The 25,131-nt window shown below is 28.4% G+C and overlaps 1 protein-coding gene across 1 annotated transcript in view; it reads right to left on the bottom strand.

The window, feature by feature from the left end:
• The window catches only part of LOC136975897 (dual serine/threonine and tyrosine protein kinase-like), a 101,501-nt gene that overhangs the window by 3,553 nt on the left and 72,817 nt on the right, over positions 1–25,131 (bottom strand). The window contains exons 11-16 of the mRNA XM_067271060.1: positions 24,629–24,704; positions 20,004–20,160; positions 15,214–15,376; positions 15,041–15,124; positions 10,148–10,397; positions 4,155–4,310 (exon numbers count right to left, since the gene is read on the bottom strand). Coding sequence (XP_067127161.1) covers positions 4,155–4,310; positions 10,148–10,397; positions 15,041–15,124; positions 15,214–15,376; positions 20,004–20,160; positions 24,629–24,704 — 886 coding nt within the window. The remainder of the gene's footprint in view (positions 1–4,154; positions 4,311–10,147; positions 10,398–15,040; positions 15,125–15,213; positions 15,377–20,003; positions 20,161–24,628; positions 24,705–25,131) is intronic.

Consider the following 25,131-nt stretch of genomic DNA (forward strand, 5'->3'; position numbering starts at 1 on the left):
GTAGAGCATTTTAATAATACCATACTCAAACAACTATGAAACAATTATACTTGTACTTTATGGGAAAACAAGATGAAATGCATGAAAGCAAAAAAGTTAGTAAATAATGTACAATATATGATTTCCATCAAGACAAATATTTTGATTTATTGAATTTTGCAATATATTTAAATGTTTATTATTAATTGATAAGATAAACTTCAAACTCCACAATTAATACTAAACTTGCTTTCATTTTTTGCCCAAATAAGTAAAAATGTTGTAGCATAATAATCTGGCTTTTTTGTTCAGATTTTTTAAAACATCATTGAGCAGGTCAAGAAGTTTTAATCACTGAAATAAAAAATATGTTTTAGAAAATGGAAATAGGAAATGCAGATATTTTTATTATTTAAACATTTAATTTCATTATATTTTTGTATATTTTTAGTACAAAAAATAGAAATTTTATTTTCTTTATTAGGAAAACTAATCCATCTATATCTGGTTCAATTGATGTAACTGCTATTCTTAATGAGTTCTCAAAACGTTCATCTGATATTATACTTCTAATTCTACTTTTCATGAATTTCATTCTCACATATGTAAGTGCTTCCCAAAAGTGATGTCATGAATAATGCATGATTGTGAAGTGAGAGATATTTGTTTGTAGATAGAAAATTTTTATAAAATTCTAATAGACATTAAATTTTTTTTTCAGTTCTACATATGATTGCAATTCTATACATGCAATCTGAAAGTTTGCAGGTAAAATATTTATATCTACTGAAAATGGAGTTGCAAATATACTAAAATATTTATTATTTTTCCAGAAATCCTGAAATCTAATTTCAAATATTTGCAACAAATATGCAAGCTGCATATTTCTCAGGATTTACTGGAAACCTATTGAAATGTGTATAATTTATGGTGGTAGCCATCTTAACTTCTGTCTTCAGTGCTTGTGAAGTTTGCTGTAATATCAACTACAGCAGCTAACTTAGAGCAGAAATAGCTTAACTATCTTTAAACAAAGTGGCTTTAAATGGCTTTACTAGGAACATGCCCAATGTATATTTTTAAAGACTAAGTGTATACTAATGGCATCTTGTGACAATTTTTTAAATAAATTTTTAATTAAATGTTGCATGCATTTCAAAAAAATAAGTACATAAAATCAATGTTTTCAGGAAGTTTATGATTTTGTGTTGAGCCACGTGGCCCATGGCTGGACAGTGCTGGTCTGTAGCCTCCTTATCTATGACTATAAAAATTCAAATAAAATGAATAAACAGTATTGTAATTGAACTCCAGAGCACTGGAAAAATGTACTCTTCATATTTGAGTAAAAATTTTTACTAATAAATGATTATCAATTACAAATACATCTGGATAGGAATTAGCTTCTGAAAGTCTCTCTCCAATATATGAGATAATGGAAAAGAAGTTTTGATGATGGAGGAGGAACAATGTAAACAGATAAAAATTGATGCTCAGAGGAATATAGAGAAATTCAATCAATCTAAAATTAAAGGCCAACTAACTAGTAATTAAATTTAAATATATAAACAAAAGATCCAGTTTCAGTTTATATTTTTTATTTAAATTGTAACATATTATTAATAGTATTTTTACAACTATTGTGTTATGGAATATAAGAATGATAAACCCAAAGTTCAAAGTTAATTATATGAAATTAATTCATAAATTTTCACCAAGCTCTCTTAAACTATTTTCTTTTATTACAATCTGAGATTAAAGTAAATATCTAAAATATAATTTTTTGTATATTGACTTTTGTTTTAAAGCATCAATAAGTTTTGTATTGTGGAAGAGAAAAAAAATGAAGTATTTACACAAACATACAAATTATTTTGTAAATAACATATAAATTCATATTAATTTTTATATATAATTATGTAATTTATTAAACAACCATTTTCAATTTTACAATTCAATAAATTTCATATAGATCCAATTTGTTGAAACATTAAATTCTAATACTGTATCTCCATTTTTAGTAAATCATCATAATGAATAAATTAAATAAAATTAGGAATAAATTATAATTATATAATTAACAAAAGTAATAATGTAATATTTTAATGTAGTCTTTTTCAAAATAAATAAAAAATATGTAAAATATTTACATATCTGAAATTTATCACTAACCTAATTATTTTCATTTTATTAAAGCTCATGTAAAAGCATTTTCTGTTTTTATGAATGACATGTTTTCATTATAATCTCAAATTTATTTTAAATTTAATTTAAAACATTTTGAAATTTTACAAAATAAAATAATATGCATAAATTTTGTATTCTAATGACATCCAATTTGTGAAAATATTCAAATATTAAATTTACATAACAAATGCCTATTTCAAAAATATATAATGCAAATAGTTTTTAAATTATATGAAAATGTTTCTAGTTGAAATTCTTTATTTTAACAAAAGGAATGTAAGTGTATGTATGACTATTCATTTATAGGTAAAAAGTGCAATTTAACTACATTTTAAAAGTTACATACATATAAATGTGAAAGAACGGGAATAAAGAAGCCATTATCAAATTTATAGTTACAGTACAGTGTTATCTGAACTAAATAATTAATCAAATTATTAGGATAATCGAACATGCATGAGAATGCCCAAATTGTATCAGATAAAGTATAATCATAATCATAACCTAATGTATACAAGATTATACAGTATTAAGCAGTTAGTACTTAGAAATATAAAATATTTGATAACAGATTTATAAAAGGATTTGTAAATAACAACCAGCAAATGTGAAATAAATTAAATTTAGTAAATTATACATTAAATTTAGTTTTCTTTTTACATAGCTTTAACAATAAAAATTGGCAAATAAATTATTATATGGTAGAAACAAATATGATATAAACTTGGAAACTTTTTTTTTAAATAATCTTAAATTTTTCTTTGAACTTCATATGATCACCTGTTTTGCAACTAAATTTTTCATCTTTCGTAATAATATTTTAATACAGTAACCAGTAATTAGAAAGTACATGCTAACTTTTTACTTACTAGCAATAGCTCTGATAATTGACAACTTAGGTGACTGATTTTCAAATAATACATACACTATATACTTATCAATTTTAAGCCTTTTTAATTACTTATTTCATAACTTAAAAGTTCTAAACTATATGAAAGTATCTTAAATTAAAATTACCCAGACCTTAAACTTCAGATTTAAAGTTACTAATTTTTAAAAATATTGCTGTTGCTCAATTTGAAAATATTTCTGATATTAAAAAATTAATTTAATATGAAATCTAATATGAAATTAATTTTTGTTAAATATTTAAACAATGTATCGGATTATAAAAGTATTAACACATTATCTATTTCCTTTAAGAAAAGATAAATATAAAAATATTTCAGGTTCATTAAAATTAAAACAATTATAGATTTAATTGAATATCATCTTTACAATAATAAATAATTTAAACCAATAATCTGAATATGTTACACAAAAAAAGTTTTAAATCAAATCAAGATTAAGTGTAATCAAGATCAACAATGTAATCAAACTCAAGATATAAGATCAACTTATATAGTGTATAATAAATCACAATTCAAAAAACTTCAGATGAAACATTATACTGTATATTTCAGTAATTTCATTATCAAGTTTCAATAACCAAATAATATCTACACTATGAACTTAGATTTCATTTTCATCTGGATAAAAATAAATTTTCTATCTGAATTTCAATTTCTGATAATCTAAAGGATTACATAAGAGTTTGAAAAAATTAAAATCCAAATAAAAATAATGTGCAGTATGTTTGAATGACAACTTAATTATAGTAAGGTCTTGCTTTTATATGAAATTGATATAACTTACATTGATTTGTATTTTTGCTATATGTCTAAAGATTAGGTTAACTCTCCTAGTGTTTCTGAATCTGATTTTTAGTCAGCAAACAGTAATTCTCCAGGTTTCTGACATTCCAAACAAAAATTAACTAATTTCTTTGTAATTAGTTAATTTTCTAAAACTATATTTTCCACAAATCTTTTCAATTAATATTAAAGTGCTATAAGAAAATTAATTTAAAACTATTCTAAACTATTTATGTTTACGAGAATGATGTCTACATCTACGCATTCCTCTTTTCAATTTATCCTGATACCCACTTGGAGCAGGTTTATCCATGTAACGCTCCATTATTCTTGTTAGACGAGGTTCTACATCGCCTAACAACGGGCGCTGTCCTGGATCACCAGCCCAACATTCTTCCATTAATTGCCAGCAATCATCATCAAACTGAGGTAATCTTTCTGGTCTTGCACCTAGAAATAAAATCATTACTACTTAACCTTTTTAAATATCACCAAAAACCCTTAAAAGTTTCCAGACTAGAATCAGTCTACTGTTAAATTTATTAATTAAATTAAGTACAAATTTACATTAAAATACACTAAAATAAACCATAATCAAAGCAGGTTACATAAAAACAAGCACTTTCATTCTTTATAACTAGTAGATTTTCAATCTTACAAAGTAAAAAAAGAAAGAAAAGTTAATTAATAGATAACTTAGATTACGTCAGCAACATAACAAATTTATAAATACAGAAATATCATAATTTAGTGCTGTTAATACATTAAAGAAAATTACTATATTAACTGAATCCGCTCTACAGTAGTACTTTGAACTGTACATTCAACCAGTGTGGTGGAGTGGGTAAATGAAAAATCCAACTCCAACCTTATCCTTTTTTAAAATGTCACACTAGAATTCCTTTTATAAGAAAGATACAACTGGATATTATGTATAATATTTTTATGTAATATTTATGTAAAATATTAATATGTATATTTTTATGTAAAATTTCTCTATAAAAGTCATACTAAAATTGATGGTAAGAATCAAAAAATGGATATCACGAATTTACCTTCAAAAAACTTTTGAGTACATAAAGAAACACACTTTGTCTTAATAGCTAAAAAGAATTCCACTTTTATTAGTTAATTATGAAAAATTGATTTAAATTCAATTTTTTTCCAAAATAACAAATTAAGTACTGTACAATAAAATGCAAAAACTAACAATTTGACAAATGACAATCAATTGGTCTGTAAAATACTTTCTGCTCCAGCTACAATGGGAATAGTTAATTTCCTACCAATGCATAGGTAGGAAATTGTCAATTGCTGCAACAGTTGACTAACTGAAGTATACAGAAGAATTTTAAAATATGAAATTCAGAGGAGAAAATAATCATCTTGAACCAATGGGTGCAATTGGCCCCAAGAACTTAAACCAGTGGATAATAAGCTGGAACAATTCTATTAATTATATTTTGTAGTTCTCTCTTCCTCTTAGTTTGTTGCAGTTAGATTCTGATCTCTGTTTTATTTTTTCACTGTATTTTTATTGACTGTTTTAAGACCATATTATGATATCAAAGCTATAATAGTCATAAATAACTTGAAACCAATAGAAAAGCAGTGAAAAATTAATTAGTCAAAAAAATAATAATAATTAATATCCAAAGTAAAACATCTGAGATGCAAAAAAATATTGCATCAAGTAAAAATTATGGAACCTGAAATAAAAGTCAACTTTTTTCTCTCTGGTAAAAATAAGTGTGGTGCTTTGAGCTATACCATAAACATTTACACTCCAGGCATGATCCCATAACTAACTAACTACAAGTGTTCAGTGCTTTTATTCACTCGGCCACTGGTGGACCTTAAATTAATAAAAACTATTTTCTGAAAGTATAGAGCATGTCGTGTGAGATATGCCTAACATATTGCTATAAAACAGCCTTTATGGATTAGTATCATTTTGATGTCTATATTTATCCAAATGTCAGTTTTATAAGAAATTTCTTTAAATTATAATTAATTAAAAAATATGTTTTTACTTCATATTTTACCAATAGGTAAACTTCTAGGTCAGAGTCACTGGTGTTGAAAGAATTTTACCAACTTTGACCAAAAATGTCAAACTCCAGCAACTCCCAAATCCACAACACTGCTTTCAACAACTAACTTTGAATGTTAGAGTTTGAATGCTAAATTTGAGAGAAATTCAACACAGTACAAACTGTACACACAGTGAAAAATGTGCTCAATGCATAAACACCATTTGTTGTGTGCCCAAAATATCTCACACTATGAAAGCAGCTCTTGCATTAAGCTGTGTGTTTTCATTTTTTTTTTTTGTTGTTTATATATATATATATATGAAGATCTTGAAGCCTTATTTAAGGTGCCAAAGTTGACAGGGTACACCATTCTTAAAAACAAGAAAGCAATAGAAGCAGCAAATATAGCTAAAGATACGACAACATTGACCTCCAGAAGATTGCATGTTATTGAAGAGATGGAAAAACTCCTAGTGTGGAAAAGTGAGAAGCAATTGGTGATATCTCTGAGAGGATTATTTATGAAAAAGCCAAGCAGTTGTATAGTGGCCTAAAAACAGGACTCCCCACTCTCACTAAGATACAGTAAATGCAATTACTTCTGTGCACTACAACAGAAAGTTATCAGGGGAACAAATTTCCTTTGAACCCTGTGTGTGTGTGTGTATATATATATATATATATTATAGGTATATAGAACTATAAGCTGCTAACTCTAAATTTTACAGTTTTCCAATAATAGAATATAGTAGAACCCTGTTTATCCAGATCTCTGGTTTATCTGGTGTGACAATCACTTGTCATTTTTATATGTACAATATTCAATTGTCGGTTACAAAGCCTTTGTAAGTTTCTCGAAAGTTCCATCGCTCATTAGTCCTGCAGGGGCAATAAACCCAACAGGGGAACAGGAGGGGTATATAAGGACTAAGGCAATCAGCAACAACTAGAGATTATAATGGAAATGTCGAAAGACAATGGACTGGATTTGAATTGACCCAACAGCTAAGAAAAGATGACAATTATGCAAGACAATTCTCCAAGGAACTTCTTTCATTTTAACATATATCCTTCTCCATATCTTTAGTTTTATATTAGATCTTGTAGAATAATCTTATATATTATTCTGATTTATGAAATTATTTACAATTATTGCAAAAACCAAATGATTGTAACAGAAATGTAGAATACTGTAATATTTGGATAGCCTATAAGAATCAGATTTTTATGTTAACTAAACTTCATGTTGAGGAAATAAAACTTACACTGGAATAAGATAAACATATGGAAAACCTAAATACTTGAAAAAATCAAAGAACTAACTGGTTAGTAGTACATTCTTGTCTGCATATAATGTTGCAGCTGTAAGAATACTGTTTTCCCTTGGCCCAATGCCAATTTTGAACACATGCAACTTTATAACCAAGGATCTGATAACAAAAATAAATACAGTAAAGTATATCACAATTACTTCAGTTCAAATTAGTTCTTTGATTTCTCTATGGAGCACTAAGTCTAACTACTGGTTGACCTTGAAAAAAGGTCATAAAGAGAAGTTCTACCTCACACAAATGGTCAGGAAACTTATGTACTTGTACTGTACCAGCTGATAGAAAACAATGAACTGATACTGTATGTAAATATTTTTTTGCTTTATACTGTTAATATTGTTGTAAAAGTATATATAATGTGCAATAAATAATATAATTATAATGTCATCTAAACTGTGTTATTTATGTCATTAATGAATTTTCCAGATCATCTAGATTGAGATCCAGTCCCATTTGAGCCAGATAAACAGGGTTGCACTGTATTCCTATTAGATTCAACATATTCAATCTGGCAACATATGCAGATATGTAAAATTACAAACAATTACATAAATTAGCATATTTTATCTCAGTCAAACTTCCACATTATAAATTTCAATAGTGTAAAATACTGGCTAAATTTTTCCTTTCAATTAATCCTGCAAAAAATTGAAAATATGACTGTCTTTTTTCAACATTTAATTACATTTTAACAAAGTTTTGAAAGATGGATGAATTAAACAGCTCATTGTTCATTTTGATAAATGTTAGAATTGGTTAAAATATTAATTCATTTTCACAACTCTTGTCTACTTGATGGCCATTATGAATACAGTATAATATCTGTAAATCCATATTCCTAAGCAGGTTGAAACATCTTTATCCACAAATAGTTTTGAATAGTGATTTTTTGATTGTTTGAAACTAAAAATTGGGCCTGTCAGCAAGAATACATTCCAGATTGTTCCAGTTTTTGATTATTTGAATAAAATTAAAATCATTTGTTGAAAGTAAAATAACTCTTGGTAAAAAAAAAATATAGACAAAGATTACTGATTATTTTTCAAGAAACATTTAAGAGCACTTATTTCAATAACATTCTTCCTTAAATTCAATACAAATAAAACAGAAGATGATACATATTTAAAAAAATACTGTAACATCTGTTTTATTTTTTATTTAAAATACATTCAACACATTTTGTTTAGCTTAGGTGTATCCTCAAATAATCTAGCAATTCTGGTTTAATTAATTTAATATTTATAAAATACATAGTCAGTTTATTAAAGTGTAACCTCGCTTAACAGGCATAATTTGTTCCAGAGTATTACTCATAATGCGAAACACTCATTAAGCGAAACAATTTTCCCCATAGAAATTAACGTAAAATACAATAGTGTGTTCCATGCCAAAAAAATGCACAAATGTTTTATGTATAATGTTTATTCAAAAAAAAAATTGTACAATATACACTGTTAAGGAGCATGAATCATCATCATCTTTTCTTGTAGCACAGAATGAACCATCCTCGAATGAGAATTAGATTTGCAGAAACAAAAAAAAAAAAAAAAAAAAAAAAAAAAAACACAGCTAATATGTTTGATAAACACTCCAAACGATATGCAAAATTCTTGGGTTATGTAAAGGATATAATTAAATATTAGAAATTAATTAATTTTACTAGAGGTAGATAGTCATGTTTCCATCTTGTATTAAATTTAATAATTATAAATAGTTAATTTTTAATTCAGACTGTAGTGATTATCACTAATTGTTGTTAATATTGTCGATGTATGTAATTACATTCCGTTGTCACATATCGGTTTGTCGTGCGTATATTCATTCGTTATGTATCATATCTTGTGGTGTGGTGGTGTAAGCCTGTGATTGGCCCCTTTTCTCGTTGACGTACGTTACCACTTGATATCAATGGCAGCACATATAAATGTTGCAACCACGTGTGAGGGACACTTTTTTTCATCTTGGGGATCTTCAGCTTTGCTCTTTGTTGTGTACCAGGGTGGAGTAAAAAAGATTAGGAGAGTTAGAAGCCACAATTCCTATTGTCGGTTTTGATACTCGCTACGAGGTAAGACTTGACGATTCGAATGAGGAAAGCAAAGCTACTGCATTGTCAAGCGGAAGGTTGGGACTGAGTTATAGTGCTAGTTATGAGAAGATTTTGATATTACTATTATATATATTAACAATAAGTCAACCTAGAGATCATGTGATTATCATCCTGTAAATTATTGTAATATTTTCAATTCCACGTGTTCATGATTATTGTCATGTCAAATAGGGTTAGGGTCAATCGTGTAGATAGAGATTCCTTATACATGGCCCCTTTGTCCTGTAAAAAGGGGGAGAATCGATCATCTCCTCAACTGTGTAAAACGTGTAAAGGAACCTCAGAAATATAATTTTTGTTTGGATTATCGTGTTCGTGTCTGTTTTATTTTTGTACAGTCCTTCACTATTATCTTACCCCATCTTCAAACTGTATACTCTGGTAGACCACAGTACTACAAGACATTTCTAAAATTTAATTTGGAATCAGTCATTAAATTTAATGACCCAAGAATTTGGCATATTGTTTGGCATGTTTATTATGTAACAGGCTATGGTTGTTGATGTTTATAAGTAATATGTGTGAACGCACGTTTGAAAAAATGTGTGATCACAAACAACACTAAGATGCTAGCAGAAGGAGTGCTAAATACAGACTGATGGAGCATGCCACATGTGCACAATTCTGACTTCCCCTCTCCTCATCACTCATTATGCAAAACATCGCTCGTTAAGAGAGGCAAATTTTTACAATTTGTTTTGCTTGTTATGAAAAACACTCATTGTGTAAGGTGCGCGTTAAGAGAGGTTAAACTGTATACATAGATCTGTTTTAAAATATTAAATTTTATTAAAAAAAATGCAACTTTACCTCTCCGAACAGCGTTCCATAACTGATCTTTACTTTGACATTGCTCAAAAACATAAGGCAATTTTACATGACCTGCACAGATGTACCAAAATAAAATTCCAAAGGCATAAACATCAACACTGTTGTCATATCGTCCACTGAAAAGTTCTGGTGCCATGTGAATAGGTGTACCAACAATACTTCCAGACATCATTGCTTCTGGTTTACAAAAACCTAAGTCAGTTATTTTGGCACGATTTCTTTTATCCAACTAAAAAATACATTGGTTTTTATTAATATAAAAATAATTTTTTTATTAATTAAAATATAATTTTATTATATTTTTACATTCAAAAATAATATGCTCAAATTATTTTATATTCAATTAATAATTTAATTTTTTCTTAAAATTAAAAAAAATTAAAATATAGTAATAAGTGAGAAGAAATATAATATAATAAAATATGCTTGTATAAAAGATAAATTTTTCTATTCATAAAATTAAAATTATTAAAAACAAAAGATAAAATAAAGCAACACTAAAGTTATGTAACAAAAAATAAGTAATAATCAATATTATTTTTAAACTAGCTGTTACCCGCAGCTTTGCTCATGTGGATTTTGCAAGCAAACCCTATTTACATTCAATATTTCAACAACCATAGTAATTGTTATTTAACACCTACCACTGAGAACGATGAGAATTGCTGAGAATCAAATGAACTGTTTTTAATTTGATAAATTTTCTGGAACGTTTATAATCGTTCTATAATTGAACCAATATGTAAAAAGAAATTTGAATTTAAAATGGTTTGAACATTTGGTTAAAAAATAAAAATATATAAAAAATATTTATAACAATGTCTGAAATGTTATCAATTTAATACCCCTAAGTACCCAATGAAGACTAAACGTAATTAAAAACAAAAAAAATCTCATCTAAAATAGTACAGTAGAAGCCTTTCTTCAGGTTAAGACTTGATGCTCTCTCTCCCCCCGTGGGGGAATTTCAAAAAATCCCTTCTTAGTGTGCATTTTCATGACATACCCTAACTGTGTACCATTACATACCCTAACTGTGTACCAAATTTCACCTCTAGGTTCTGGAACTTTCTATAAAAAACTGGAACATTCTCATTGAAGTGTCACACATTTTCGAAGTCAACCACTTTCAACACCCCCATATCTCCCACACTCTTATAGCTATTGAGACGCAACCACCATAGTGCACGATGGTAGACTTGGAGCTACTACCACACACAAACACCATTCATGTGTGATGTGTAGTTTTGGCTGCAGAGTGAAATATAGGCACAAACACATCCATTTATATATATATATATATATATAGAAGATATAGATAACTAAAAAAATACAAGATAAAAACAATATAAATTATAAGTAACAGCAAAAAAAAATAACCAAAATTAATAATAATAAAATAAAATCTCATAAAACAAAATATCTTATTGCCAAGGAATAAGGATAGATATTAAACTTTTTTGATAGCAACATTAGAATTACTTGACTGTTAATTTGTTTATTAATAAACAAATTATCATAATTTAAAAAGTGTCTATATTTGAGCAAAGACTAAACATTAAATTCTGTTGTCAACTGAAAAAATTGTTAATATTGTTAAAAGTTTTAATACTTCTACTAGAAATTGGCCAAGATTTGAAACGAACCAATTACCCAATTGTGACAAACCCATAGTGGATCCTTAAGAAAAATATAAAATTGATTTTTTTCACACTACAGATTACAATATAAATGCATTTGATTTTTACATTTTTCACCAACTAGTGAACACCACAGATTTTTTTCATTTCTTTATGATATCCATGGAATGAAATGCCCAAAACTGAACTGATAAAATTTCTAATTCATTAGATATGGATGAAATGGATCTTGCAGATGAACAATCTGTTCTTTGTACCATCCTCCCTAAACAACTTAATCTTCAGGAAGTTCTACAGCTCATCACTGACTTAAACTTTAAACCTAATACAAGCATTGCTCTTAGGATACTTTTAATGTTCTCAATAACTTTTGTCAGTGATGAAAGGTCATTTTCCAAATTATTCTTTTTCCAAGTATTTCTTGTGTCAAGAATGATGCAAGAAATACTTAGTAGTTTAGCTTTGCTTGCAATAGAATAAGATATGTTCAATAACATTGATTTTCAACAAATTATCAGAGACTTTGCCAAAATAAAGTTCAGGTTTGGTTTTGTTCATATATGGTTATGCAACACATGGACAATATGCCTAGAGAATACCTCCTAGGAGGTCTTTTATGGGAAATTGGCCCCTATTTAGGTGTTACAAACATTAAGAAATCCCAGAAAACTCCATGTGGCGAGTCCTGTGATGAGGCACAAACCCATGACCAGTGTCCAGTGGTTTCATGTGTTGGCCACTGACAGGCTAAATGAAGATTAAGAAAAAACATTTTAAATTTGTTTTATATTTTGCAAAATATTGTGTATTGTTGTTTATATTTTTTATTTTTACATTTTTGATATTTCTTTTGTTCAATAAACAACTGTTTATTTTACTAAATAAACAATTTTTTAAAAATTTATTGTGTTTGTGTTTTTTGGGTGACGTTATTACATATATAGAGTAAATTAAATCTTTCAATTAAAATTACATTATGCCTATATTAAAAGGGGGTAACAAATAACTACCTTTCCCGGGGCAGCACAATTGCTGGTTGGTCCTGCTTGTATATACGGAATATACAAAATATTTATGGCTGGTAAATTGAAATGTTTGGCTATCACTGTTCTTTGGTGTCAGCAATCCATTTGTTTTGATGGATATGCTCCATTTGTTTTGATGGATATGCTTTCAGGCGACACGTAAACGCCAGAAAGGCGGATTTGCAGAAGCTTACGCTGAACCCGCCGGTCAGTCTCCGCACAGCCCCTACCCTTCCCTCGGTATATGAGATGTTCAGCACGCACCATATTCTTCTGTTAGTATTTTATTTTCAATATCCCCACGAGGCATATATTATTATTATTATTGTTCACTGCTTGTTATCTATCTTTACATTATTCTCTTGTATTGTATTATTTAATACTCATCGACTAGAGATGGCGCACGCTATCCTATTTAAATGTTCTTCTTAAAACGTTCCAAACGAGCGGGTAGTTACTGCTAAACGTTCTTATGTTCGATTTTTTTCGATGTTCTAACCTGGAGAAGGTCGTTAAACACGATCGAAAACGTTAGTTAGATTCTATTAAACAAGGCTGCTTATATAAGGTGGTATGAGTTGGGTATGGATATGCTAATGTTTGTGAACATCAAAACATTACTAATATGTATCTTTTGCTTTCAAGTAGAAAGTGAAAAGTACACATTCAAAATTTTTTATATTGCAAAAGGAGTGTCCCCTTTTTGGTTTTTGAGTCATCCTTTTATTTAAATTATTAAAAAATCATAATTTTAAACATTTTATAAAATGTACATGTTATTCAAAGCTTATTGACTTAAATCTTAATTTCTAAATGTGGGATGCCGCTGTTTAATTATATATCATTGTTCCATAATTAGATGCTTTGCAGTTTTTCAAAAGATAAGTTTTTCTGGGTGTGTGCAATTGGAATGCTGAAATAATAAATCATGAATGACAAAACATTAAATTCTGCAACAAAGTAGGTAAAAACTTACTGAAATATTTAATTTGCTTAAAAAGTGTATTATAATGACACCCCTGCTACATACACAAGTGTACAAATGACATATGAATGTTTTGAAGAAGACTGTATATCAGCAGGACTATCCCCATCCAAATAGTCAAGCTTTAGCAAGAAACAAATTTCTTTAAGTTTGTGAACAGATCAAGAGACCTTACACAATCAATAGATGATCAAGTCAAAATCTTGGAAATTTCACACAGCTCTATAAATGCCATTCTTCACAATGATTCAAAAATGCACCACATTGATGTATATCTGTTCTCTCATTGTCCTAAGAAAGTTAACTGTAAAATTCCCGTGAATCTTACAACATTAGTGCCTGAGAAGTGAATAGATACGATACTTAGTACATTACAGATTTATTTTACATATATCTTGTATATACAGAACAGGGTCTAACAAGAAAGAGATCACTCTGCCCTCGGTTACAGAGTTTATATATCGGGCGTCTCGCCCTTGGGTGCTGCGCTCGACGCGCCCTTTACATGTCGTGGTAAGACACGACATGACATTAACAGATGAGTAACATGAAGAATACATAGTCATCAACACAGAACTATTTGATACAGTTGATAAAGATCAGATATCTGGATCTTTATCAACTGTAATGAAGATGGGTGCAAAGTAATTGGTAATGAAACTGGATTGGTATAACTCATAACAATGTGCCTCATCAACATGAAAATTTGCCTCTTCAGCTCAGCACAGAAAAATCTTATTTCAACAGATCCAAAATTTAATACATGTGGCATTTTTAATGTGTAAGGCCTGTACATTGTCAGTTACAGTAGTCCTTAACTGTAGACCTATTAACAAAAATTTTTCAATTAAAATTCAACTATCTCTAACACAGTAAGATGAAAATGGCTTCATTTTTGGCAAGCAAAAAGCTTCTCATTACACCACCACTTGTCACACCACACTTCTAGTTGATGAATATCTGGCAAAACACTAGATACCTGCACTTCTACAGCCTCTTGACTCACCAGATTGTCAACATAATCTTAATTAATGCCAAAAAGATACTTACGACAAAACTCCTTCTGGACTCACAATAATAATATAATTATTATTGTAATTAATTATTAACTTTATAATAAAAGATTTTATACATAAAATTTAACTTAAATTAGCAAGAATTCCTTTAAAATAATTTTCATAATAAAAAGTTAAAATTAAAAATAAATTAAAAACTTTCTTACCAGTACATTTTTCAATTTAATGTCACGATGAACAAGACCTTGACTATGTAAAAATCTAATGCCTTCTACTACATCTAAAGCTACCTAAAACATTTCATTTTGTTAGGAATTTTTTATTATAAGACAAGACAATACATATAAAACATGTTTTCTAATAATGAATATGCATTTACTTGCAATCGACACATCCAATCTAATCCCATCTTGATAGCTGAATATAAATCTCTTTGTAATCTTTCCATTATCAACAAAACAGCTGGCGTGCTTCCACTTCCATAAGAATGATCAATTACTGAACCACTAATTTGGACAATACGATCATGTTCTGGTATACTTCTACAAAAATCAAATCAGAACAGAAATTATTATTAACACCAATTAATAAATTTTAGTTAAATAATTAAAATATTAAATATTTATATTTATAATAAAAAACATAAATCACATATATAATAAATTTAAATATCTCTTCTTTGAAACTGTGTTTGATGATTGTTGGACTTTGAACCCAAAGTTGAGTTTTAATTAAACACTTGGCTTCCACCTTCCAATGACCTTCCCTTGAATTTTATAAAATATAAATTTTCATATTTTAACGTACTTTGAATTAATTAAAATTAATATTTTATTATAACTGCATTATGTATCTTTTACAAATTTCTATACTACATGTGAAAAAAACGATAAGATTGCTATTGTATATTCGAATAATTCGGTGTCGGAAGGAATGTCGAAACTGGGTCAGTCTCCAATCAGCTAGATTATATAGGCATTAGCACATGCGGTTTACAGTGCACCAACCTCACCCGGTTTAGCTGGTAGAAGCGACACACTCGTAAAGAGTACAGCTTTATATCCCGGAGCGGTTGTGGGCTGTTAGCCGCCTGCCTGTCAACTTCCAAGCAGCCAGATTATAGGCATTGGCACATGCGCTTTACAGAGCACCAACGTCACGGTTTAGCTGGTAGAAGCGAAACACGCGTAAAGAGTACGCGACTTTATATCCCGGAGCGGTTGTGGGCTGTTAGCCGCCTGCTAGATATTCGACCACCCTCGCCCGATTATGTGAATTACGAGCAGACTAAATCAACGGCGGGCAACCCGCGGGCCAGCTACGGCTGGCGAAAAGTTTCTATCCGGCCCGCGAGATCTTTAATAGATTATTAAATTGGAAAAATAACTAATTAATAGTTATTTTTCCACTTCTTTGTAATTTTCGAAAACGATAAGAAAAATAAATGTAGTAATTAACTTTTTATTTATTTATTTCATATTTGCAGACTAAAAAAATTACGAGTCGCAAGAAGGCGTCAATTAACTACTACGGCGCGGAAAAAAACGTAAAATTTATTCTGGCCCATGTTATAAAAAGGGTTGCCCACCCTAGACTAGATTTATAACGACCCAACCGATAGGAGTTTACTGGCACGTTTTTATGATAGTTCTGTATAGTTGACAGGAGTTTAAAAAAACTCCATTAAAATATTTGATATATTTATTCTGCGTTTATTCCGCTCTCCCATCTTATATTACTTACGGATTTCAATGTTAAACCGGTGATATTACGATTTAGTATGTCCCATCTGTAAGGGGATGCAGAAAAAACGTGTACAATTCTAGTAGTGTTAAAAATTAACTGTTACTTTGGCAGCATCATTTACAACCAAATTTAATGAATGAGACGTACAGTGCATACAATGGTACAAAAAAAAAGCTCTAGAATTTATTTTCTTTAAATTTACGATTTATATATCCGTTGTCATAAAAATTTGTCTTTCCACTGTTTTCCCAAGACTACAGATATTCAGGTACAAAGTAACTGGTTTCGACTTATTTCTACTTAAGAAGTGACTAAATAATTAAGAGATTAGGGAATGGGGACATAAATAAAACCCTGTTGAAAGAGCCAGAATTTTACTTCAACAAAAGCTTAACAGAACCAATCACTCGCTCAGTACAGTGGGAAACTGATTTCCGTGTACACCTGGTATTAAAACGAATTAGTTAGAAAACGAATGACTATTAAGTTTAACATAGTTAGATTTTTACAGCTACGGTGAGAAACGTTTAAAATTTACAACAGTCCTGTGGCGTCCTTTGAGATATACTAGTGATGCGACAAAAGAGGCATTTGACATTGACCGGTATCGGCACCCTCGGGATTTCGCATGCACACACCTACCTGGACAGTCTCTGATTTCATTCATTAGCCACTCGTAGGGAGCTATTTCACTAAGTGGATTGTTTTAAGATTTAAAAAGTAAAGAATATTTTGTTATTTTTATGTACGTTTCTTCACAAAGTTATATTTAATTATAAGTTTCTTTAAAAGTATATTCATACAATTGAAGAATTTTTTGTACTAGGTATGTATATTCATCACACATTTTGTTTTATCAAGTAAGCTTTTTTTTATAATTTTAATTTTAGCCCTTATATCGTGGCTAGTGATTAAAAAATTTATTTTAAAAAAGTTTTGGCTCAAGACCATATAATGAAAAAGAAAACATTATTAAAAGAGAAAGACCAATGCCTAAATTAAATATAAATACGTCGACAAAAAAATTCGACATTTTGACGATAAAATTTATGACGAATGACGATTCTTTCGTAAAATTGAAGCAATTTGGAAATCAAAATAGAATAGAATTTAACATTGGTAGACAATATAAAATAAATATTGAAAATTATAACGAGATAATTACGATTAATAGATATATCTAAATTAATAGACGTTATATGTTTTTTCTCAAAGCGAGAATTGGCATTTAGAGGGCGTAGGGAATTTATTGAATCTAATAACGGAGGTAATTATATTGAACTTTCTTATTTATTAAGTACGTCGGATAATCTATTAAAAATACATTTAAAGAAGTATACGGTTTTTACTGGCTTATCGAACAAACGAATACGAACGTGCCCTGACGCGCAATTGGTTGCCCCTGTAAGTCGGCTTCTTACAGAAACACAGCTTCCCTATCATCAAATGTCACGGCACGCCACTGGTTTGATGATTATTGGACTATGAACCCAAAGTTGAGTTTTAATTAAACACTTGGCTTTATTTCCATCTTTATTTAGTTGACTAAATAAAGATGGAAATAAAGCCAAGTGTTTAATTAAAACTCAACTTTGGGTTCATAGTCCAAAATTTAAATATATGAATTTTATTTTTAAAAATGCATATTACAAACAGACTTTTTTAAATGTAAATTTGAGAACAACTTTTTCTCAACTAAAATATGATTGAATTTTTAACTGTATGTGATATGAATCTATATCCAATTTTTTAGGAAATTAATTTTATTTTGATTAATATTTTTCATTTATAACTATTTTATTTCAATCACTCTAAAATATTTCCAGACAACTGCAGTTAAATTTTAACAGCATACAATTAAAGCATATTTTAAAATTTTTTGAATTCCACTTAAACTAGTTTAGTACAAAAATATATTTTCTATCTCTTAAATAAAAATGAAAAATTAGTATATAAAAATAATTGTATTAAACATCAGTTTTTGAATGAGTTTTTACTTTTAAACAATATCAATCAGTCAATGCTTTATTGTATGAATCTTAGCTTTATTGTAGCTTTTATTGTCTAATTTTAAGAGAGATATCCAAATTAAAATTAAACGCCAACGAAACCCGATAAAATAAGTAACAACACACCCAACAGCCGTAAGTGGACGGGTTAATTTTAGTAGCGCCATCTCTTGCACAAACTAATAATTAGAATAATTTAATTTAGAATAAACTGGAAGAAAAGAATCGGCCCGAAGCGGGACTCGAACCCGCAACTCCCACTTGCAGTGCAGAAGTGTTGCAAGTTATGCTACTCAGACTTTTATTCTGATCTCCTCTTCCAGCACATATGAGTCACGACTGGGGACGCATCCACGCCCACGGCCTGCAACCTCCACATAGGCAACTCAGTCGGCCAACAGAAGCCCTGACCAGGCAATGATAAACAAATAAATGCCAACAAAACCCAATAAAATAAATTAAAATAAATTCTAAATTAAATTATTCTAATTATTAGTTTGCGCAAGAGATGGCACTACTAAAATTAACCTGTTCACTTATGGCTGTTGGGTGTCTTGTTACAAAATAAAATTATTACTTTTATTGTAATTACCAATATTCTAGAAACTCCAATTGCAAAATGTATGCTGGAATTTTATTATATAACATGAAAATTTTTCTAAAATATAAAGCAAGGATGATTTCCAGCTTATCATAGTAAGTGATTGATCATATAGGAGCAGCAGAGGGTAATAAGGATGAAATCATTCAATGAAATAATTTTATATTAGTGGAAGCAAAGTTAATTTTTGTTCTTAAAAAAATAGACCACATAGTATATGTAAAACTAAAATGGGTTCTATGATTTTTAGCCTGTAAGAATTGTCCAGAAGACAAAAATAAACTCCCAAGTATATTTAATTTAAAGCAAGTTGTAAAGGTTGGTTGTTAAGAAACCATCTTTCTCTGGATGACTCCTTTCTTGAATACCATTATCTTTACTTTTAAACAATATACAGTAGATATTTGGAAATTCGTGATTATTAAATTCTGACATTTTTGTGTGTGTTACATAAATTAATAATACCCATTTTTCTTGCATTATATTCTCTTATATTAAATAAAATAATGTAAGAAAAAATAGAGTTCGTTTTTAACTTTTTATTTACTAAAAATAAGCCTTAACAACTAAAATTATGGAAACTTTCAAATTGCAGAGCATAGTAATAAACTAGAATATCTAAAAATCAGATAATTCATGATGAATGTGATCTAAAAATTCTATATAATTACATTAAAAAAATAATAATAAAATTTATTTTTTACTTTATACAAAATTATAAAGAAATTTATAAATTATAGGAATGAATGTTTGGTTCATTATTATTTTCAAAAACATATTAAAAGCAATAAAATATTTATATAAAATTTTTACCTTGTATAATAAAATTCCATAGCTAAATCATTCCAATGTTTATCATCAGGTGGGACAACAGATTTTATAGCACATGGTGAAAAGCCACCCCATGAATCACAAGCATAAACTACACCATACTGACCTCTACCAATCTCTCTTCCAATTTGAGGCATTCCTGTATTTATATAAAAATATTTAATGAATGTATATATAATAAAATATGTTTTTATAAATTTACTGTATTTTAAAATATAAGTAAAAATAGCTTTTAATATTTTTAATGAACAGTTATTGAGGTATATTATTGTTAATTGTCTACTTGGACTTTACTTATTAATAGGACTTTATACTGGTGTTTAAAGATTGGCACAGTAATGAGAGTTAGTTCAGGAAAAAACAAAAATTTCCTTATTATATCACCTGTAGTAATAATTTCTGTAAAGTCCAAGTAGACAATTAATAATAATATTCAAATTAAGGACAGTAAGGCTTTTACAATTAGTTATTCAGATATCTTTATCCATTTTGCATCATTGCAAGCAGGGCCAGTTCTAGGGTTTTGAGCGCCCCGGGCAAAACAAAATTTGGCGCCCTTTCATACAAGAATATACAAATTTACTGCAAATTAAAAAAAAGTAAAAAAAGGCAAAAAATCAAAATTACACAATAAAGAACTGTATAAAAAATTTATTTATTTAAAGCACGGCAAGTGTTGTTAATGCAAAGTTTACAGAAAGACAAAGTTATTTAACCATTAAGGCGTATGACAGGCGCCAGTATCACTTTGACTATTCATAATTTTGTTGATATTTGTAATTTATAAATTTGATCTCGTCCATTTTTTGAGTAGATTGTTGTGATACGTGATACTGATTACAAATTATCTTTTCAAAATAAATAAAAATAAACTTTTTAGAGATTAAAAAGCATTTGTCTGCATCAATGTTGTGTGATAAAAGCCATAAAAATTCTTAGGTTTCATTATTTTAATTAGTAAATTTTTGTTTTTGTCTATTAATCTTTTTTTTGAGTTATTATGAATTCTGACTATACAAATAGTTTTCTTTGAATAATTTGTAATATTATTTATATCTGTTGACAATAATAAAATAATTAGCGTTGTGACCTTTATTTGGTATTATTAAAGAAAAAACAATTTATTGCTTGCTAAAAAAATCGATGTCTCATGAAAAATGATCAATTTTAATTTATAAAATCTAAAAAAATAATGAATGTAAAAAAATATTTTATTTTTATATTGGCGCCCCTCAAAATTTGGCGCCCCGGGCAGTCGCCCGGCTTGCCCGCCCCTTTATCCGGCGCTGATTGCAAGATTAAATTTCTGTGCTACAACATATCTGACAATGTCCAAAAACAGGTTTCAGGACTGCTTCCAATCAAGGTATTGATGTTGGTAAAAGTGTGATAGTAAATAATCATTTAAGAGAAATGTACTTTATTATTTCTACTCTCATAATAAAGCTATTGCTCTTTTTCCATTTATTTTTGACTAACTTTGTTAAATCTAAATGAATTAATAATTTTGATTTTGTAAATCTTAATCAGTTAAACTAAACAAAGCCTAAAGATGTGAAATAGAGTGGCTAAAAGGGATTCTTTGGAATGTGATCAACAAGTAAACATCATAAATCCTCTAAAATTATAAGGGAATGGGTTCATTGGCACGTTTGTATTTTGCATCCACCCTGCACTAAAACACAATCAAGACTACCAACATGTGGTGAGCATCCTGATCCTCAGTTGATTGGGCCATCAAAAGTTTGTGAGAAGTCGTCATAGTATCTTCTGTGTCCACATTCGCGATCTTCACAATATATATGCTCTTGTACAAGATGAAATAAACACAATAATTTGTTGAAAGAAAATATCAATAGGAAGAGTTCCTCTTCTCAAAGATTGGCCACATGTCACAGGAAAGTGACAACAGCAGTGGAGTAGCATAGTGGGGGCGGTAGGGGTGGCTTGCCCCAGGCGGCACTTTTAGGGGGCGGCATTTTTTCACAATAAATATCATCATCATCTTGTAAAAATTTGAACCATTTCATTTCATATTTTTGTCGCACCTATGATTTGGATTGATTGAAATGAGCACGGAATTTTTCATTACTTATTCTGTGACGAAACTGGGGAATCCCCTTTCTTTAAATGAATGTATAATAATGACATCTTGCGCATTGTAGCGACTGACAACACCATCTGTACTGACTTGTAGGGATTCCCCGTATTTTATTTAAGGGGGTGAAATTTTTTTCTGCCCTGGGCGGCTGACACCCACGCTACACCACTGGACAACCATGTACCTGGTACATCCTAGTTGACAGATAACGTTGAATAATGGTGATTCTGAGGATTAAAATTCCTGCAGCTAGTTGAGTTGACCTCAAATTACCACTCCTTTCTCAAGCTCTTCTAGAAAGGAATGATCTTGTCTGATTCTATAGTGGTAATGATTTATTGTAAACTATATATATTGTGTATATTGCAAAATATGATTATATATAAACTAATATTAGCTATACTTGGTATGAGTAGTTTAAACCTATGGTTTTTCTAGAATGTCATTATAATTACTGTCAGCAGATAATAAGTGGATTCACTATATAAGCATTCAGAAAATCTTAACATTATTTTGTTATACAAAATAGTGAAGATTAGAAAAGGACAATATTCCATAAATCAAATAAACTCTGAAAGGTATATTTATTTTATTGTAAAATAATACATTATTAACAGATACAAATAAAGTAGTTTTATAAATAATTATGCTAAGTTAGAAACAAATTTTGTAACACTTGAATCTTAATTTATATATATTGAGATGTTTGTAATATTTAATCTTTATTTTTAAACAATAATTCAATCTTTATTTTTAAACAAACAAAAATTCATATTTTTTTATTGATCCAAAATGTACTTGTAGAAAAACTGGAAAAATATACCATTTTTTCACATTCTGTAAATTTAAAAAATAACAAATATAGTTCTACTATTAGAACTCAGTTCTTTCCTTTAATTTGTATTTTAATATTTTTTATCCTGAGGCAGACCTCTAATCAGGGTCAAAAAAAATTTGTTTTAATTAAACTAGTGCTGGAAAAGTGTGTAAGCTATAGTGTAATTGGTTTCATTAATCCACTCAACAGATAGCTATGCTACATTTTTCTCAAATTCATTTTTATCCATCTTAGAATGTAAAGCAAAAAATTTATGAAAAGTAAAAATCTAAAGGAAAATGTATTATTAAAATGCAGGTAGTACTTTAATATATATATATATTAAATTCCAAAAAGTCCTATAACCTAATTTTATCTTTGACAGAAGATGTATATATCAAAGATACTATCTATCGAAGACACACTTTAGAATGATCTGACTTTTCAATTTTGATTCCTACATATCAAAAAGTTCTATCCTTATAAAGGGAATAGGTGAGAATTTCAGAATTTTCAATGGAAACATCCTTAATATAACAACAAGTCCTAACCTAAAATCCAGTGAGGACAAATCATTTATTGAAGAACAAAAATTTTCAACTTTTACATCTTCAGGTTCTAACTGGTAGAATGGTTATTTTGGAATATATTTTATTCCAACTTTTTGTTATTTATAAGCATTTAGACTTTTTTTGTACATATTATTTTTTCTTTTCTAATTGTTTTTATTTCATAACTTATTACTGTGTTTCTGTGCATGCAACAGTTGTACACAATGAGCATTATTTAAATTCTATTTTTGTTCGATTTGCATTATATCAGTGGAATGTGAAGATAGCCTTTTTAAAAGTTGAAAACATTTGTTCTTCAATAAATGTTTTCTCTCATTGGATTTTAGGTTTGGAAGTGTTGTTATATTATACATATCCAGTTTAGGATAAGGTTTCTGCATCTAATAATTACACAATATCTGAATTTATCATGACTGTATAAAAATGATCTAATGTACATATTGCATAAAGACATAAAAATTAGCATGTTTTAAGCTGCTAAATATGACAAGACTTGTAATTAGCTAATTTTAAGACTTATAAAAATAAAAATCTTGTAATGTACAACATTGACTTTTTAAAAGCTTTTTAAATAATACATAAATTTGAGTGTCAATTTCCTTCAAATATTTGAAGTTTGTTCCTTTTAATTCTCTCACATTTATTTTAAAATATTCAAAATTGTCTATTGGAAAGACCTACACCATATATTAATGTAAACTGTAGCATTCTATATCTTTTGAAATGTAGTACTGTAAACTGAAGATGACTTAACAAAAGCCAAGAGCATTTTTTATAAATAGAAAATTGTTGGTAATTTTAACAAGCAGAGTGAGATTATTTATTTATCAAAATGATGCAAAGTTCTGTGAATTCTAAAAACTTTAAAGCTGTAATGGTGAGCAGGAGGTAAAAAATTCACAAATAATCTGCTAAAACTATAAGAACAGTATATTTTTTAAATCAATGTAGAATTAATAATTTTTCCCTATAAGCATCTTTTGAATTTCCATATTCACTTTGCTATTCTATTTTTAGTTTATTCAGAGACTTGAAAGACTTATGTTATGAATAAAACAAAATTTGCAGTTATATTTCATATAAACTTAATTTAAATTTATTTTAACAAAATATTTACCAAATAATATCATGTCTGTCAATGAAGTGCTTTCTAATGCATATTTTGCAATCCTTGGTGCATGAACTTTTCGAACCTAAACAGCAATTAATATATAAACTTAAACTTCAAAATCTGTTTAAGTTTCAAATAGTTAAGATTAAAAAAATAAAAAAAAACAAACTATCATTAATTTGCAATAGGCATTAATATTCTAAGTTTTAAATGTTTTATGATCTTTAATAGAAAAGTATTCTATTTTAATAGAAACAGTAATAATATTCTGATAAGAATTCAAATATTCTAAAATATTTAGGTTAAATATTGAAATATTGAATAATAAAAATTGTCAAATATTTAATCTAAATAAATATTTGACAAAACAATAAATTACTTGAATCTTTTTATAGTTTAATTTTCAAAGTTTACCAAGTGCTAATGAAGTTTATATCAATATAATACAATTAAATTTAATTTTATTACATTTACATAAACATTTTGAATTTAAATGTTGATTTAAAAAA

This window comes from Centruroides vittatus, unplaced genomic scaffold (genome assembly GCF_030686945.1).
Source record: "Centruroides vittatus isolate TY-2023 unplaced genomic scaffold, ASM3068694v2 contig_391, whole genome shotgun sequence".
NCBI classification, from domain to species: domain Eukaryota; kingdom Metazoa; phylum Arthropoda; class Arachnida; order Scorpiones; family Buthidae; genus Centruroides; species Centruroides vittatus.